Below are 15,212 nucleotides of genomic sequence, written 5' to 3' on the forward strand. Positions count from 1 at the left end.
AAAAACAAGTTCGATCCATAGCAACTTTAAAGGATCTGTTGATTGAACATCTTAATGAAAGATACCACAGCACAGCTTTACTGGACTCCATGACTTGAGTCAGAGCTGTTTTTGGATGTTCACAATGGTTAGGTGGGTTAAATGTTATGGCTAGTCAGTGTAAATATTGCAAAGCATATTGGACATGAACGTTTGGGATCATAGAAAGTGTAAGTTGGGATCAGTATGCTAGGAAGAGTGGTAAGTTTGTGTATAGTGAAGAGAGCTGTGCAAAACCAAACATGAGCTTTTGTATCTACTTACCGTAGAAATTGGCTTTTCAGGAGGTCATAGCTGCTGTTATCATTTATTTTTTGTATTGGTTGTTGTAAAACCTTCTGGAAAACCATAACAAAGTGGTGCTACTAATCTCTTTTTAAAATATAGGCTACAACATTAACAGCAAATGACAAACTACAAGGGCTGTTCTTCTAACCAGCCAAATCAGTATTTTACCAGTCTTTAAGTTTCCAAGACTACAATTTCAATGTGATTAACACTTGCACTTTATGGTGGTGGAATAAATAACATTCTTAAATACCTCTGTGATGCAAATTATTCTTTTGGAAGCAAGTCCAATGTAATTGTAGAAGGGTATTAACTACTGAGTGTCTAAGTATTTGCAAAGAGTTTTATTCTCAGTGCTTTCTGTTCATTTGGAGGACTGCTGAAGGCGCAGTTCCTCCATGACCAATATTTGAGCATGGATTTTGAGTTTCTTGGCTTATGAGTTTAAGCTGTGTTCCATTTATGTACAACAGTTACATAATGTACTCAAATCAACTAAAAGTGTTGTATACTCATACACAGAACATTGACCATAAAAATGGATCTAAATCAATTTGTTAAAAGAACTTTATTACAATAATATTATAAAAAAAGGAAAAAGTAATAGTTCAAAGTAATGCTGAAAGTAATATTTCAGCATCATGAGTCAAACTCGGGTGGCAAATCCACAGTCAGCTCAGTGATGGTTTCTAGGAAAGCTTCCAGTTCATCTCTGCAGTGCTCTAAAGAAAGACAGAACATTTAGTTGTACATTTACTCAAGTTATTCAGGCTAATTTGGGTCAAAAATGATACCTGAAGGCATCTTAAGCGGAGATGGAGGCAAACATGGTTGAATCACACTGAAATCCTCTTCAATCACGTTTACAGGCCACCGCTGTTTTCCCAAACCAGCCAATGACAACTGGCTGAGGCAGACTTCTTCTGGTACATGGTATACTTCAAAGTCTGTAGATGGAGCAAGGAAATAATTTGCAATCATGACAAATGTTCTAAAATAATGCTGATCTGAGGACATTTAATTCACTTATGCCTTTAAGTAATAAATCAAATGGACTTCACAAACAGCTATAATTTTAACCTTTACAGCACATTGTGTAGATTTTACCTCCCCATATTGCTCATGGTTCAGATGGTTTATTATGAATATATTAAACTATTTTTGGACCACTTAAGTTAGAATATTCCATACAATATCTGGGGTTTTTTTTGTTCCAAACCCAGGACCAAATAATTTATAATTCCAAATAAATGGAGAGATTCCACATAATTGAAAATTCATGAGGTCTCCCACAGTCAATCTACTTCTAAAATGTAGATGTGCAAGACCTGACATTTGTGTTTAATTGCTTCACAGTCCTCCCTGTTGCTTGTGCTTTCTACCACATCCCCCCTATTCAACTTTCATGTGCTTGGATACAGCATTTTGAACAGCCAGCCTACTGAACTAGAAAGGCCAAAAAAAGCTGTTTAAAGTGTGACACTATGATCTCAAACATACTGAAGCACCTTCATAAGCTATAATCAACAGAATTAAAAGAAACACTTGAAATATCAGTCTGAGTAATGCACACATGCACCGCTTTTTAACTTAAATGACTGAAATAAAATCAACTTTTCAAATGATATTCCAATTTGAAATACGCCCATGTGTCATTTATAACTAAAACAAGCAACATTGCATACAGTAATACAATAGAACATTTCAAAAAGGGTCCTTGTCAACCCAGAGCCAGGCAGATGGCAAAAAGTGTAAAGAATCAACTATACAAAGATACATTTGGTCTAAGGATACAGACACGTTTACATGTAGATCCATTTATACATGCGATTTCCTTGAATCATTCATATTTTCAAAGAAGCTTACCACTTGGGTCATATGGGAAGCACTTCTCAATCTCTGGATAGTCCTGGGGAGCCTTTTTAGACTGCTATAAAAAGAGAAGCAAGTTGGTAATATCTCTGGAATAAATAAAATATTGTTCATGCAAGTTCAGCAACCAACCTGGGCTGGTTTATTCAGAACATCGCCTTTATGAGTGGTTGCAGGAGTGGCTTGAATCTTATTAACTGTTCCCAAAGCTTTGCGGCCTGGCCGTGCAGGAGCTCCAAGCCATGTCTTCAGTGGGGTTTTTAGGAGACGTTCTATAAACCAAAACAGTTATGCAGAGCAGCATGTAAAGAAAATCAAATCACTCTACCACAACCTCAAGTCAGGTTTGTTCAAAATGACTCCAGCTTACCCGGTGCAGACTGCAGCCTCTGGCGAGCTTTTATAGATGGTGCAGCAAGTGTGCCGTTTTCTTGATCAAGGTAAACCATAGCATCCATGGCCTCTTGCACTCTAGCACAGACAAAACATTTCAACTCAATCACAAGTGCACAAGTTCCCATACCTAGTTCTGAAGAAGGCTTCACATTTCAGTATTTTCTACTGCTGTATTACATGAGATTCAACATCAGCTCATTAACAGGAGTTGAAAAAAAAAAAAAAAACTTAAATGGTCCAGATTTGGGTTCCTGCGAATACATTCAAAAAACTACTATAACGTTTACTTTGAGGCATTCGAACTGTCGGTGCTGAAAATAAAGCAGTTAACTGCAAAGAAAATACACATAATATTCTGAGTACATACAAGTTCGACTGCAAGAAAATTTACCACTATTCTGAATGCTCATATATTCCAGTGGATTATTGAGATTTTATGCTCTTGTAAAACATAATTCGTAGCTATATTAGTACAATGAAGATCATAAATCTTAGTACATGTGACAAATAATTGAATATTCTTCTTCTTCTTAAGAAACCCAGAGAAAAAGTCATGAACACCATGTCTTTAGATAGCATCATCCAAACAGATTAGCATGAACGAAAATGCTTAACTCTCCTAAATGAAATACTGGCTAACTGTGGATTACTAACAGTTTATGTCACTTTTTAGCCAACATTTTTTTGCTTTAGAGTTTGACAAATTGACCTATAACTTACCGACCACTTGTTATTTAGAAACCTTTTACCACGCGCAGTGTTTTCGTTAAACTGTAAGTGTGTATTTACGTTTACTTTGGATTTCCCGGTTTTAAAAGGCAACCTGCCATCTGATTGGTTCGTGCGTATTTTTGTTTTCTTCTGTGGTACGTCTAGTTATTTTCGCTAGCATTATACTGCCATCATGTGGCCAGTGTTGTTTACTACAAATATGGCAGACTTGTGGCAAGATTGGCATTGCAGGACATTAAAAGGTGCAGTTTAGGGTGTATTTATTTATAGTTCAACCAAAAATTAATGATGCAGATATGTTTCCTGTGAAGAATAAATATTTGTAAATTAATAATCACAATTACACAATTAATTGTATTCAGTTAACCCAGATGGAGTTGTGAAGTGAAACAAATGGATTGCACACATAATTTGGCAATCCAGGATATCTTGGCTAAATGATGATATGTAGGGGAAACTGTGGAAATTTCCTTTAAAAAAATGAATGAATGAATGAATGAATGAATGAATTTTTTATTCATTCAATTTATTTGTCTACTTGATTATGTAACATTCTATTATAAAAGAACGAAAGATGTCCTGAATTTCTGGGTCTAGGGACCATTAGGTTGATTAGTTCAGCAAATATCTGCATATAATGAACAAACAAAACAACAAAAGCTCAGCTTAGTTAGCCTTTTCCCTGGAGACATTGTTCCTGTTCTAAACACAATAACTAAATGGCTAGTTTGATTGACTTTATGCAAAACATGCTACTTGTTGCCATAGAAATTCCAGGCTCTAAATGCCAAAGTCACGGTCCAGTGAATCTTAACAGTCTTGATCCCCCTGCCGTCTCCTCACAATGTTTACTTTAGGCCTGCTTACACTTCAACTTAAGGGCGACCGGTAGCTTTTGATCCTGCACAAAATATAAACAGAGTTGAACGCTTCAAATGTACACTCTATTAATGTTTCTTTATTAATCTAGCTCTCATATTGATATATGTTTATAGCATGTAGGACTTTCTTTTGTATATATCACATCTCTATCTCCCTATCTCAATGTATTCAGGTACATACTAAATAGTCCTCATAGTCCCAGTAAGTGCCTGAGTAAAAATTAGGTTTAAAAATACAATTTAAATTTATTTTGGAATACTCTGTCAAGTTAAACATAAAGTAAATGTAATCATGTTATAAGGCTATGAAGATTGACCCGAAAGTAATAGGGTATATTTTTTAAAAATCAACTTGCATAGGTTATTTAAATTGCACATGTTGATAGATTAACTCTTCCTCTATATAATAGGTCCTATTCAACATAGTCTCTATCATAAGCGATTCATTTGTGCCATTGTTGAGCCCAAAATTCAAATCCCCTTTTTAACAGGTGATGTTCTCCTATTGTGTTGCAGAATGTTTACAGAGATGACACTACTAACAAGTTCATAGTTTAGATAGAAGTTTAAAGAAGGGGATGCCAGTACTAAACACAAACCACGCAGTGGAGTACTATTAACTGCACAATTTCATTCAATTTGGGCATTGGATGAAATTTAATCAATCAATCCCATTGCCAGCATATCCAAACCAACAGTTCATTTCAATCATAAAAAAAACAAATGTTGATCATATGCTATGCAGTCGTCAAACTTAATTTTTTTTTACAAATGAGGCATTTTCAATAAACATGTTAAATAAAAACATCAAATGAAGGAATTGTCAAAATATTTCACTCATCTGTATATGTATTTAAATTAAAAGTATATACCACACACACACACACACACACACACATAGAGTCCACATATTTAACCACAGGGAGGCACAGCAGGTACATTCTTCAAGTGTAATGTATGCTTTTGTGTCAAGTAAGAATTCTTTTTATGTCAATATTTAAAGTCTATTAAACATTTTTTAATGATCTTTGGAAAACAATTTTACACAGCATATTCAAGTAGTTGTATGTGCACACTGTTGCTGAGGTCATCATCAGAAAATGTAAAATAATCACTCCAAGTCTATTGTAATCAATTCCTGAAATAGTGTTTGGTTATAAAAAAAAAAAACTATTTATGCTTTGTCTTATTAATTGGTTACAGGCTTCTGTTTGCACCATGTAAAAAAATGACATATCACACATGTTAGGGTGAAAAAATTTATCTCATTTTCCACGTAAATATTCTATAAAAGCCATGCCACACAGACAGAGCGCTGTGATACCCTGAAGTATACGCTTATATAAGAAGAAAGTTCATCTGGGCTTGTATCTTTTGGATAAAAACCGAGTTAACGGACAAGGTAAAATTACCTGTTGTTTTCTATATTATGTTAAATCTATAGCTTTATTAAAAAAAAGTCTTATTAAAAATTATTTTAAAAAAATCTTATTTAGTAGTGTTTTAAAACCATTTTATACCCTTTTAAAAAAAACAAAAAAAAAACTTTTTTTAATCACACTAGGAATATGTGTGAGTGGAGGGGGCAGTAGCTCTGCATAAACTGATTAAGAATTTGTAAAGTTGTTCAAACCTTGCACACTTAATGTGTCTGGAGCGTGTGCAAGTATTTACAGACAACAGAGTGCCAGAACTGGAAGTCCTTCCCCTTCCATCATTTCTTCCTAGAGTTCTCAATCTGAGTTTACTAAACACAACTAAAAGGCCAATACTGTTTTACTCATAACAGTGCAGCGTGTGGTCATTGTTTGCTGTTGTTTTGCCAGAATGGCAATTTGCCTTGTACTGCAGTGAAGCAATCGAAAGCAAAATTAAATTTTTTGCTAAAATTATGAAAAAAATGCTATTATAATGGAATTAACAATTCTGTTGGTATCATATGTAATTGAAAGTATAAATTACTATACAATTTCTGAGATTTATCTCAAACTTGGGCCCATCTACTGGGCCATTTCTTTATCTTGATGGATTTAACCCCGTCTGTTTACAGTTTGTGGTGTCAACACTGTACGAATACCCATCACCTGAATGACGCCAACGTTTGCAAATGACCAGTTTTGTGCTTATGCACATCAGTTGAAGTGTTGTTTCTATGAAAATCCTGTATGAAAGGGGGACTGCATAGGTAACTTTTTGTATATGCAGAGATCAAAACCGGTTATTTTCTATTTCCATTTCATTCAACAGAGTAAAAGCAGCTTGCTTTGTCTCTGTTTTATACACTCAGTGAACACCTTATTATGAATACCTGCACAGCTATTTATGCATGTGATTATAGAAAAAAAAATAATTTGGCAGCGTGCAGTGCATAAAACCATACAGATATAAAAAGTGGGCCAACAGCTTTAGGCAATGCTCAGATCAACCATAAAAATGTTGAAATAATGCGTTCTCACTTATTTTAACCTTGGCATAATTGCTAATGCCAGTTGGGCTGTTTTAAGTACTTCTATACGTACTGATTTCTTGGGATTTAGAGTTTATTTATAATAGGGCTATAAAAAAATAGCATCAAGTGAGCTGCATTTCTGTGGAGAGGTCAGACTAGTTCAAACTGACAGACAGTTAAAAACTGGGAAAACATACCCTGTTCTGCTGAATCTGTATTACTGCTGTGGCAAATAGATGAAGGGGTAGGGTTTTACAACAACAACATTAATCCATGATCCATGGATCCAACCTGCCTTAGCCAACCTGCTTGTCCAAACCAGTACTAGCAAGGTGTTCATAATGAAGTGGCCAGTGAGTGTGTTTCCTGAGTGTAATAGTCCTGTTATTTCGAAATAATTTATATTTTCCCAGTCTTAAATTTCTAGATTGTGTGTGTGTGTGTGTGTGTGTGTGTGTGTGTGTGTGTGTGTGTGTGTGTGTGTGTGTGTGTGTCTGTGTGTATGTGTGTGTGTGTGTGTGTGTGTGTGTGCGCACACGTCTGTGTGTGCACTTATTTACAGGCAGCAGGTCCAGTTGGAGATTTTTAGATTTAATCATGCTAAGCTGTTGAACAATAATTCTCCACCCCTACGGCACTGTTAAGCTTAAGGAATCAAGTAATGAATGGCAAGGACCTTATTGTTTTTGTAAAGCATACAGTATATAATCAACTACATTGCCACATAGTCTGAATGATTACACTAATATACTAACATGTAACATATTGGTAGAAACTACTCATATTAAGACAACAAAAATATTATTATTATGAAAGATACTTTAATAGTTATGATCATTCGAAATAATATTGGGAAAATCATCTAGAAGTAGGGAGCACATAACTAAATTAGTTAAATAATTTATTTTACTGGGATCCATAAAAAGATGAAATATAAAAAAAATGTCAAAAACTGTATCCTTACTTTCTTGTAAATAGACCACAGTTTGTCTAACATGACAACCATACCTCCTCCAGTCTCACCCTCAAAACTGGAGTTCCTCACAGATGCATATTGCCTTCTCTCCTATACTCCCTTTTCACCCATGACAGCACAGTGATAGGCCTAATTAGAGGTAAAGATGACACAGTCTATAGGGATGACATCCAGCAGTCTGTTATTTCATGTAACATGAAACACAACACTAAGAAAACAAAGAAGGTCGTCAAGGATTTCAGATGGGCTGGAAACCACATAATCAGATAAACCATTCTTTAGCATGTACCAGCTTTAAGTTTCCAGAGGCCACATCTCACCCAGACACTTCCTTTATGGTAAAATGGCACAATAGTGCTTTTACTCCCTGATGAGATTAAAAGAAGGCCCACACGTGCTCCGAGATACTTCTGAATGTTTACTATTGTGCCATTAACAACATCCTTATTGACTGCTTCTCTGTATGAATCACTGGCACTATACGCTACCCACCATGGAGAACATTAATAAAATACTCTTGTTTCAACGGGAGCTTCAACTCTTTTACCATAATCATGGACTATTTACCATCTATTTACAGTCACTATTGGTGTCTCAGGGCCCACAGAAACAGATTAAAAAAGTGCCTTTTCACAATGGCAGTTTCCACTCAAGAGCTGATCACGGTTCAATAACCTTTACACTTTTGGAATTTCTTTGCTGCACTATCCACTATGCATCTAAACACTGCCCTTAACTTAAGCTGTTTTTGCACTATTTAATATTTTATCCTTATTTATTTTTATGGTGTATTAATATAAACTTATCAGCCATAGGAATACCACCACAGCAAGTAAATTTAATAATATTAATTATCAAGTATATTCAAGTAAACTGGTATATAATTGATTATAACCCTAATTGTTTTGTACTAAATATATAACTTCAACTCTTGTTTAGATGCTAACTGCATTTCATTGTCTTTGTAGATGTACTTTGTAAAACAAGAGTAAAGTTAAATCTAATCAAATTTAATCTATTTTTAGCCCATATTTCAGATTATGGCTGCCATGGAAGAGCCAAATTTTTGTAACTGTCATCTCAAACAACAAGAAGCTAAAAATTACACTTAAATACTATGATACACATTTGTGTGAAACAGTTGATAAAATAATATTTTGACATTTCTTACTTATAGCCGAACAAGAGCTTCAAATTTGTTATAACATTATATTCTTCTGCTCCTGAATATCAGGTATGTTATGAGCTGTTATGCAAAATGGTTGCTACATGATCTGATCAGTCTAAGCACAGATCAGTTTCTTGAAGAAAACCTTTTAGCATATGTTTGGCTGTAACAGACAGACAAATGATTAAAGTTGAGTCAGTAATTTGGTCAAACATTTTACCTGTTTGTAATCCTAAAGACTTTAAGAAAGTGAATATGTCTGAGCTCTATCCTATATCACTCCTCCAACCTGTGTCTAGGCTTTTTTTACATTAACTCTGGCATCTCTGAGAAGAAGACTTACTATGATCTGTCGCCTGCAAGACCTATGTTTAGTGGTAAATAATGCCCTTAAGTCAGTATGGAGAATTATGGAGGTTGAAAACACAAAGTGAAATTTGTGTAATCTGACAGATAGTCCTATATCTGGTATTTTCAGGATTTAAATGAGGTGATTTTAATAATTAATCATTTCACATTAGTTACAGGGAACTCCTAAAAATTTGGGGAAGGTCCAAACATGGCTTGATAGTCAAGTGTCCACATACTTTTGGACACATAATGAAAGTTTCTTAAATATCATAACAGGAAATTAACTTGATATTTATTTTCAGTTTTTTGTGTGTTCATTGTTTTATTGAATGTTTAGAAGTTCAAGTTATCTCATATTGTTTAGGTAATAAATGAATTAAATCAAATAAAAAGAGAATTTTCATTGACAGTGCATTTTTTTTGCACATGATCTTTAGAATAGCAGCTTGATCTTTCTGATAAAAGCACATGCTCTGGTAGTGTTTGTCTTGCTTTTGGCCATATAAAAAAATATATTTTTTTAGCTATTAGCTAGATTGCTTTTATAAAACAGAATTCTTTATTATTATTATTATTATTATTATTTTAATAATGAACCAGATATGTCGGCTATATGTTTTATTGTCATACATGTAGTCTTTAGTCTAGTTGTTTTGAATTAAAACCTCACTACTCTCTCAGAGTTATAATTTAGTGAATCATTATTGTTGTCGGTTGATTAAGCATCAGATACTGTTTAAAAAAATTTATTAAAAAAGTCACAGAAAGCATACATAAAATTCTGTACAACATTTTGTCATATCCTTATGAGTAAAATGACATCACAACTTTTCATTATGTAGTCAAGATAAAATAAAAAACAAAACAAAAGGATCAACATATAGGCAAAGAATAAAGAATGTTGCACCTCATGCACTTTCTCTAAGGTTACTCTGCTTGTTAAAGACTTTTTTTTAGTTCGGTGTGCATACAGGTGCTTACAGTTTTAGTGATATGATCAGCAAAGATAGCTGGACGGAATGGCATGATGTCAGCAGCACACCTCACATCGAAGCTGCTGGTGTTCTTTGTTAGTATCACGCACATCATGATGCTGACTGAGCTGTTCCTGTGGGAATCTGCTGTAATCTTACACTCACAGGGCCGTTTCAGCATTCAACCAAAACCACTCAACTGGTAGTATTATGTGAGATCTATGTGTGAAGCAATTTTCTCCCATCAGTCTCTGGCTTGTTCACTATGCAGCTTGTGCTAATTCGTATTGACTGTAGATTTTTGTGCAGTTCTGTCACACCTCTGTGCCCTCTCGGGCATAGAGAATGCCGGTTGAGTTCAATCCAGGGTAGAAATGGCCACTAAACTGGTTGAGAGCAGGGCTGTTGTAGCCTAAAGTGGCATGAGACCCTGAGGGAGAGATGGAAGGAGGTGGTGGGAGAGCAGGTGCCCACTCATTGATTGTGGAACCTGGGGAGTAGGAGCCAAAGCCTGATGATTGTGTTGCTCTTGTTGTGGAATCCCCCGGCAGGCTGAAAGGGGTAGGGCGATTAATGGGTTCTTCACCCCCTTCCACAGACCCGGCTGATACCCCAGACATTTCTGCCAGGAAGTTGCTCAGGCAAGGCGGGGGGCCCATGGCCGGAGCTTTCTCAGTTGAGGCTGAACTGTCAAGTGTTGCATTTTTGGGGCTTCCACTTTCATCTTCTGGCTCTGAACTTAGAGTTCCACCAGAGCTGCCCTTCCCGACAATACCATCAGTCTTTCTTTTCCTCTTGCGCCTGAAGTTGCCATTGTCAAACATCTTTTCACAGTTTGGGTCAAGGGTCCAGTAATTACCTTTGCCTTAAGAGTGAGAGAGAAATATATTACATGAATTTGACTGAAGTGTGATCAATCAAAAAACATAAAGAAACCCATACACAGGAGTAAATAAAAATGCTTAGGATAATTTAAATTAGAAACACACTTAAAAATTCTTACCAGGGTCATCTTCATCTCGAGGAACTTTCTTGAAACAGTCATTCAGTGATAGGTTGTGGCGAATGGAGTTTTGCCAGCCAGCTTTGCTCTTATTGTAGAAAGGAAAATTATCTGCTACATACTGATAAATCTGACTCAGAGTCAGGCGTCGATCTGGAGCACCATGTATTGCCATAGCAATTAGTGCTGAGTATGAATAAGGTGGCCTGACAAGCTTCATTAGGTCCTCCTGAGAAGGCATGGAGAACCAACTCAGTTCTCCTCCGGCACCGCCAGGACCTCCTTGCCCAAGGTAGGGCCTCTGCATGCCATAGTGCTGTGGCATGAAGGAGGGTACAGCAGGACCTGGGGCACCACCCAAATATGTAGAAGTGTTGATCCCAGTACCACTAAACCACAGATATGGATTAGAAGATGAAGTTGCGTATTCCCCAAGATCATATGAGGAGGGGTTTGTCCTCTGTGGACTTGGCAGTGATGGAGGAGGATAGTAGTTATCGCTGTAAAGGCTCAGCTCTGGAGGCTCCTGTCCCAAGCTGGGAAACTGCGGACCACACCGAGTTGGAGACTGACCTTGCTCATAAGATGTCATGATTATTCGTTCGTTAACTTCTCCTGCCCTGACTCAAGCAGCTTAGGTGGCTCCAGATGTAACACTCTGCTTCTTCTATGGTCCAGAAATTTTTCTTTTTCACTTCTTTTAAAAACAGATGTCCAGTCTAATATCTTTCTTCACGCTGCATTTCCCCTTGCACTCTAGTGAGTGCTGTTACATGTTGCACCTGTTTTATTCAGGCATACCTGGCACCTCCCCACTTGCTTCTTATTGGTTAATTTCTTGTTTGAGTTATATTACTATATTTGGTATTTATCAGTTTTTGGTCATCTAAAGGACTAATGTTAAGATTTGCAGAGTGATTTTACCCTGCATACTTTTTGTTTGTTTAATTTGTAAATTCATGCTTTTCTTTCCTTCCTGATAAATAATGAGTATTCATGGATGTGAATGCAAAATCTGGGAGGAAATAATAAAATAAAGGCAGAAAACTAAAGACAGAAAAAAGATCTTTATTTTTAAAGAGAGGTCAAAATCATGTTTAATAAAATAATGTACCAAGAGTGTCAAAGTGCAAAAATAAATACAAATTTTAAACATTTTAAGCTAAAACAATTTTAATATAAAAATTAAGCTATTATATAGACCAAAACAATAAAAGTGCCTTAAAATAAATTAGCAAACACATATTTTTAGATTTAATTTTAACAAACAAACAACAAACTAACGTTGATTCCTAAAAACAGTAGGCAAGATTAGCTTTTATAAAGCAGCTTTAACTTTCCAACCATCCTGTTGTGAAACCCCAGCAATTGTGTTTCATTAGGAATTGGTAATAGATAATTTGATAATTGTACAGATCATTTGGAGGACAGGCGTTGTACATAACAAACGTGGACTTTCTATGTATTTATATGCTGAGAAATCCTGATTGGTTTTACCAGCTACCAGCTGTCCAAACACAGAATGAGATGGTCAGTGTAGTACAGAATTTTTTTTTTTCTTAATCAGCTGTTAAGTCCATTTCCACAGAAATGTAATAAGTACATGTTTAGGATTTTAGATTAAATTTTATTAATTAGCTTATAATTTTTTTTTTACTTTAAACGTCTGATATATAGGCGTTTATATACGAACTTTATCTTCGCAGCGCGTGCAGATGCCAAGTGTATGCGCGCGCTTCAGGAGATCTGTGCGTAACCACAGAAACGGAGAAAAAAAAGCTTATGCAAAGATTTCCTGCAAATTTCTCACAAAACTCACTCATCGAAAGTTAACTTACTTTAGCAAGGTGATTTAATTTTGTATGAAAATAATATAATCTGGTACATTTAACTAACCGATAAAAAGCTGAACATTTAAAAAAAATGCCAGAGAACTGTTTGTTTCTGTTTGTGTCAGATAGCCAGATAAATTTGTCGGTAACGTTAGCATATACACGTAAATGAATTAAATATTTATAAAGTTAGACACTTTACCAGAGTAATTAACAGTTTTAGACTGCGGTTTCACAGGGCCAAACCTGTAACGGGTCACTTATCTTAATTTGCTTCTTGTGTAATAGGTGTATATTAACATGGCTGAATAGTGCGTACATGGGTTAGCTAGCATTAGCTAACTAATTCAGCTATTTTGCTCATCTCGGTTTTTAGATGGTTGACAAAGCTTCATCTGGCAAGCAGTGCGAGGATTTTGGTCGCGAAACTTTAGAACTCAGTAAAGATTTAGAGAGGATGACCGAGCAGATGGAGACTATTTCAGGTGACATACAAAAACAGCAGCTCACAAGTTTATACTGCACTTTGGCAGTGAGATACTGTTTGTTAGCGAGGTAGCAAGAGTGTCTTGACTTATTTTCTGCTCCTAGTGAATCTGACGTGGATGGCGTACGACATGGTGGTGCTGAGGACTGACCCCGAACTCGCAAAGTCCCTCACGAGGCTGGAGAACGAATTCCTTCAGTGTAAAGCTGTTATCTGCGGCTTTAGACATATAGATTACCAGTGTGAAGTTGCAAACCAAAAGACAGCTCAAGAGTAGACGTTAATTATTTACACCCCCCCCCCCCCTTTATTTGGAGATGCTTTATTTTTCTTAATGATTATTATTATTATTTCGATTTTAAATGCTGGTAAGACATTGTAAAAACACACGTGGGTTTAACAGCTGTTACACTGTTACATATTTCAATAAAAGATTATTGAATTAAAACAATGAGTCCAGTGTGGACCTCTTATTTTTGTTATTTTATATATATATATATATATATATATATATATATATATATATATATATATAATTTTTTTTTTTAACAGATCCCCAAATCTGCAGCATGATTTTTCATCTTTTGCATTTCAATACAGGTTTTGTTTCATTGGACTTAACAGATTCAACTCTGTACACATTGCATGAATGTATGTAATAAAAATGTCATACTGGGGTATGCAGTTACATTTAAATGTAAATCTATGTATCTTTGTTGAATGTTTATTTTATCTGTCCCAAAAGGAGAGAATGGAAATGTCCACAGATGTACTGATTGCACCTACTGTTGATCTGGATTACATATGGAAGCAGCTGGATTATTTATCAGAGACTCTGGATCAGTTGGAAGGTGATGATTTAGCCTACATTATTTATAATTTTCACTTTTAAACATTTTTAAAACAACTTCAGCTGTACCCAGACTATTTTGATGATAATTGTGGAGGGCTTACATTTGATATTTTTTAAAAATGTATTAAAATTATTAGAATCCAACAATTAAATGCATCTAACATATAGCCAATCTTCAAAAACTTATTTCTCATTAAACCTGCTTTAATCATTGTTTACTTTAAACAGACCAGTCAGATAAATAAAAACATAATTATGTTAATTGCATACTATGCAAATATGCAAAGGTCTGGTCTCTATTTATTATTTTAGTTTAGATTCAATTTAATTCAATTACATTTTATTTATATGGTGCTTTTAAGAATGGTCATTGGTGCAAAGCAGATTTACAGAATCAAAAGAAAATTAGTAAAATTATTCTGAAAATATGTACAATATTCAATGCACACAGTATATTTAGATTCAACTGCACATAAGAGCCACCTTATATTAAAAATAATAACTATCTATAAACACTTTTATTAACAGTTATCAAGAAATGTGATTCAATTTTACACCACAGTTATTTGAGAACTGTTTTACTGTCCTTTTGTTAGATTAAAATTGAACAATAATCACTTTACTTTAGTCTGTAAGTAAGGTCAGTGTATGGTAGATTGAAACGGAGAACTCAGCTGCCGTGTTAGAAAAAAGGCTTGGTAAGAATATGACAGTTTTACCCTAGGGGCTGTACATTTTTAGGTGATCTGAAACAGCACAGGTCACAGGTTGGCAAACTGCTTTGGGCGAAACTCCTGTTATACCAGTGCTCTAACTCTGATTAACATCTGCTGATGCCTATCGGTTGTGAGGGTTTTCTGCAGAAAAAAGGAAAGTCAAATAGGAGTCATATTTAATTTTAAAGGTAGTGC

The 15,212-nt window shown here is 35.3% G+C and overlaps 3 protein-coding genes across 3 annotated transcripts; 1 reads left to right on the plus strand and 2 right to left on the minus strand.

The window, feature by feature from the left end:
* Nucleotides 1-876: 876 nt before the first annotated feature.
* On the minus strand, nt 877-3,431 carry pttg1 (PTTG1 regulator of sister chromatid separation, securin). The gene is made up of 6 exons (XM_053505978.1): nt 3,316-3,431; nt 2,570-2,670; nt 2,332-2,471; nt 2,194-2,257; nt 1,122-1,274; nt 877-1,049 (listed from the first exon to the last, which is right to left on the minus strand). The coding sequence occupies exons 2-6, from the start codon at nt 2,655-2,657 to the stop codon at nt 967-969; spliced, it is 528 nt and encodes a 175-aa protein (XP_053361953.1). The 5' UTR covers nt 2,658-2,670; nt 3,316-3,431; the 3' UTR covers nt 877-966.
* A 6,451-nt stretch (nt 3,432-9,882) lies between these two features.
* foxi3b (forkhead box I3b) lies at nt 9,883-11,871 on the minus strand. Its single transcript, XM_053506288.1, has 2 exons — nt 11,130-11,871; nt 9,883-10,991 (listed from the first exon to the last, which is right to left on the minus strand). The coding sequence occupies exons 1-2, from the start codon at nt 11,719-11,721 to the stop codon at nt 10,441-10,443; spliced, it is 1,143 nt and encodes a 380-aa protein (XP_053362263.1). The 5' UTR covers nt 11,722-11,871; the 3' UTR covers nt 9,883-10,440.
* Nucleotides 11,872-12,894: 1,023 nt separating this feature from the next.
* Nucleotides 12,895-13,837, plus strand: syce3 (synaptonemal complex central element protein 3). The gene is made up of 3 exons (XM_053505046.1): nt 12,895-12,976; nt 13,338-13,446; nt 13,553-13,837. The coding sequence occupies exons 2-3, from the start codon at nt 13,338-13,340 to the stop codon at nt 13,723-13,725; spliced, it is 282 nt and encodes a 93-aa protein (XP_053361021.1). The 5' UTR covers nt 12,895-12,976; the 3' UTR covers nt 13,726-13,837.
* The last annotated feature ends 1,375 nt before the right edge of the window (nt 13,838-15,212 follow it).

Source organism: Clarias gariepinus, chromosome 10, assembly GCF_024256425.1.
Source record: "Clarias gariepinus isolate MV-2021 ecotype Netherlands chromosome 10, CGAR_prim_01v2, whole genome shotgun sequence".
NCBI classification, from domain to species: Eukaryota; Metazoa; Chordata; class Actinopteri; order Siluriformes; family Clariidae; genus Clarias; species Clarias gariepinus.

Bases quoted from the DNA above. Each gene is read 5' to 3' on its own strand.
- pttg1 (XM_053505978.1), bottom strand. From the start codon at position 2,657: ATGGATGCTATGGTTTACCTTGATCAAGAAAACGGCACACTTGCTGCA. The intron at 2,258-2,331 runs GTTGGTTGCTGA...CTCTTTTTATAG, and splicing joins TTCTGAATAAACCAGCCCAG to CAGTCTAAAAAGGCTCCCCA. The intron at 1,050-1,121 runs GTATCATTTTTG...GTCTTTCTTTAG, and splicing joins TCCGCTTAAGATGCCTTCAG to AGCACTGCAGAGATGAACTG.
- syce3 (XM_053505046.1), top strand. From the start codon at position 13,338: ATGGTTGACAAAGCTTCATCTGGCAAGCAGTGCGAGGATTTTGGTCGC. The intron at 13,447-13,552 runs GTGACATACAAA...TTCTGCTCCTAG, and splicing joins GCAGATGGAGACTATTTCAG to TGAATCTGACGTGGATGGCG.
- foxi3b (XM_053506288.1), bottom strand. From the start codon at position 11,721: ATGACATCTTATGAGCAAGGTCAGTCTCCAACTCGGTGTGGTCCGCAG. The intron at 10,992-11,129 runs GTAAGAATTTTT...CTCACTCTTAAG, and splicing joins TCGAGATGAAGATGACCCTG to GCAAAGGTAATTACTGGACC.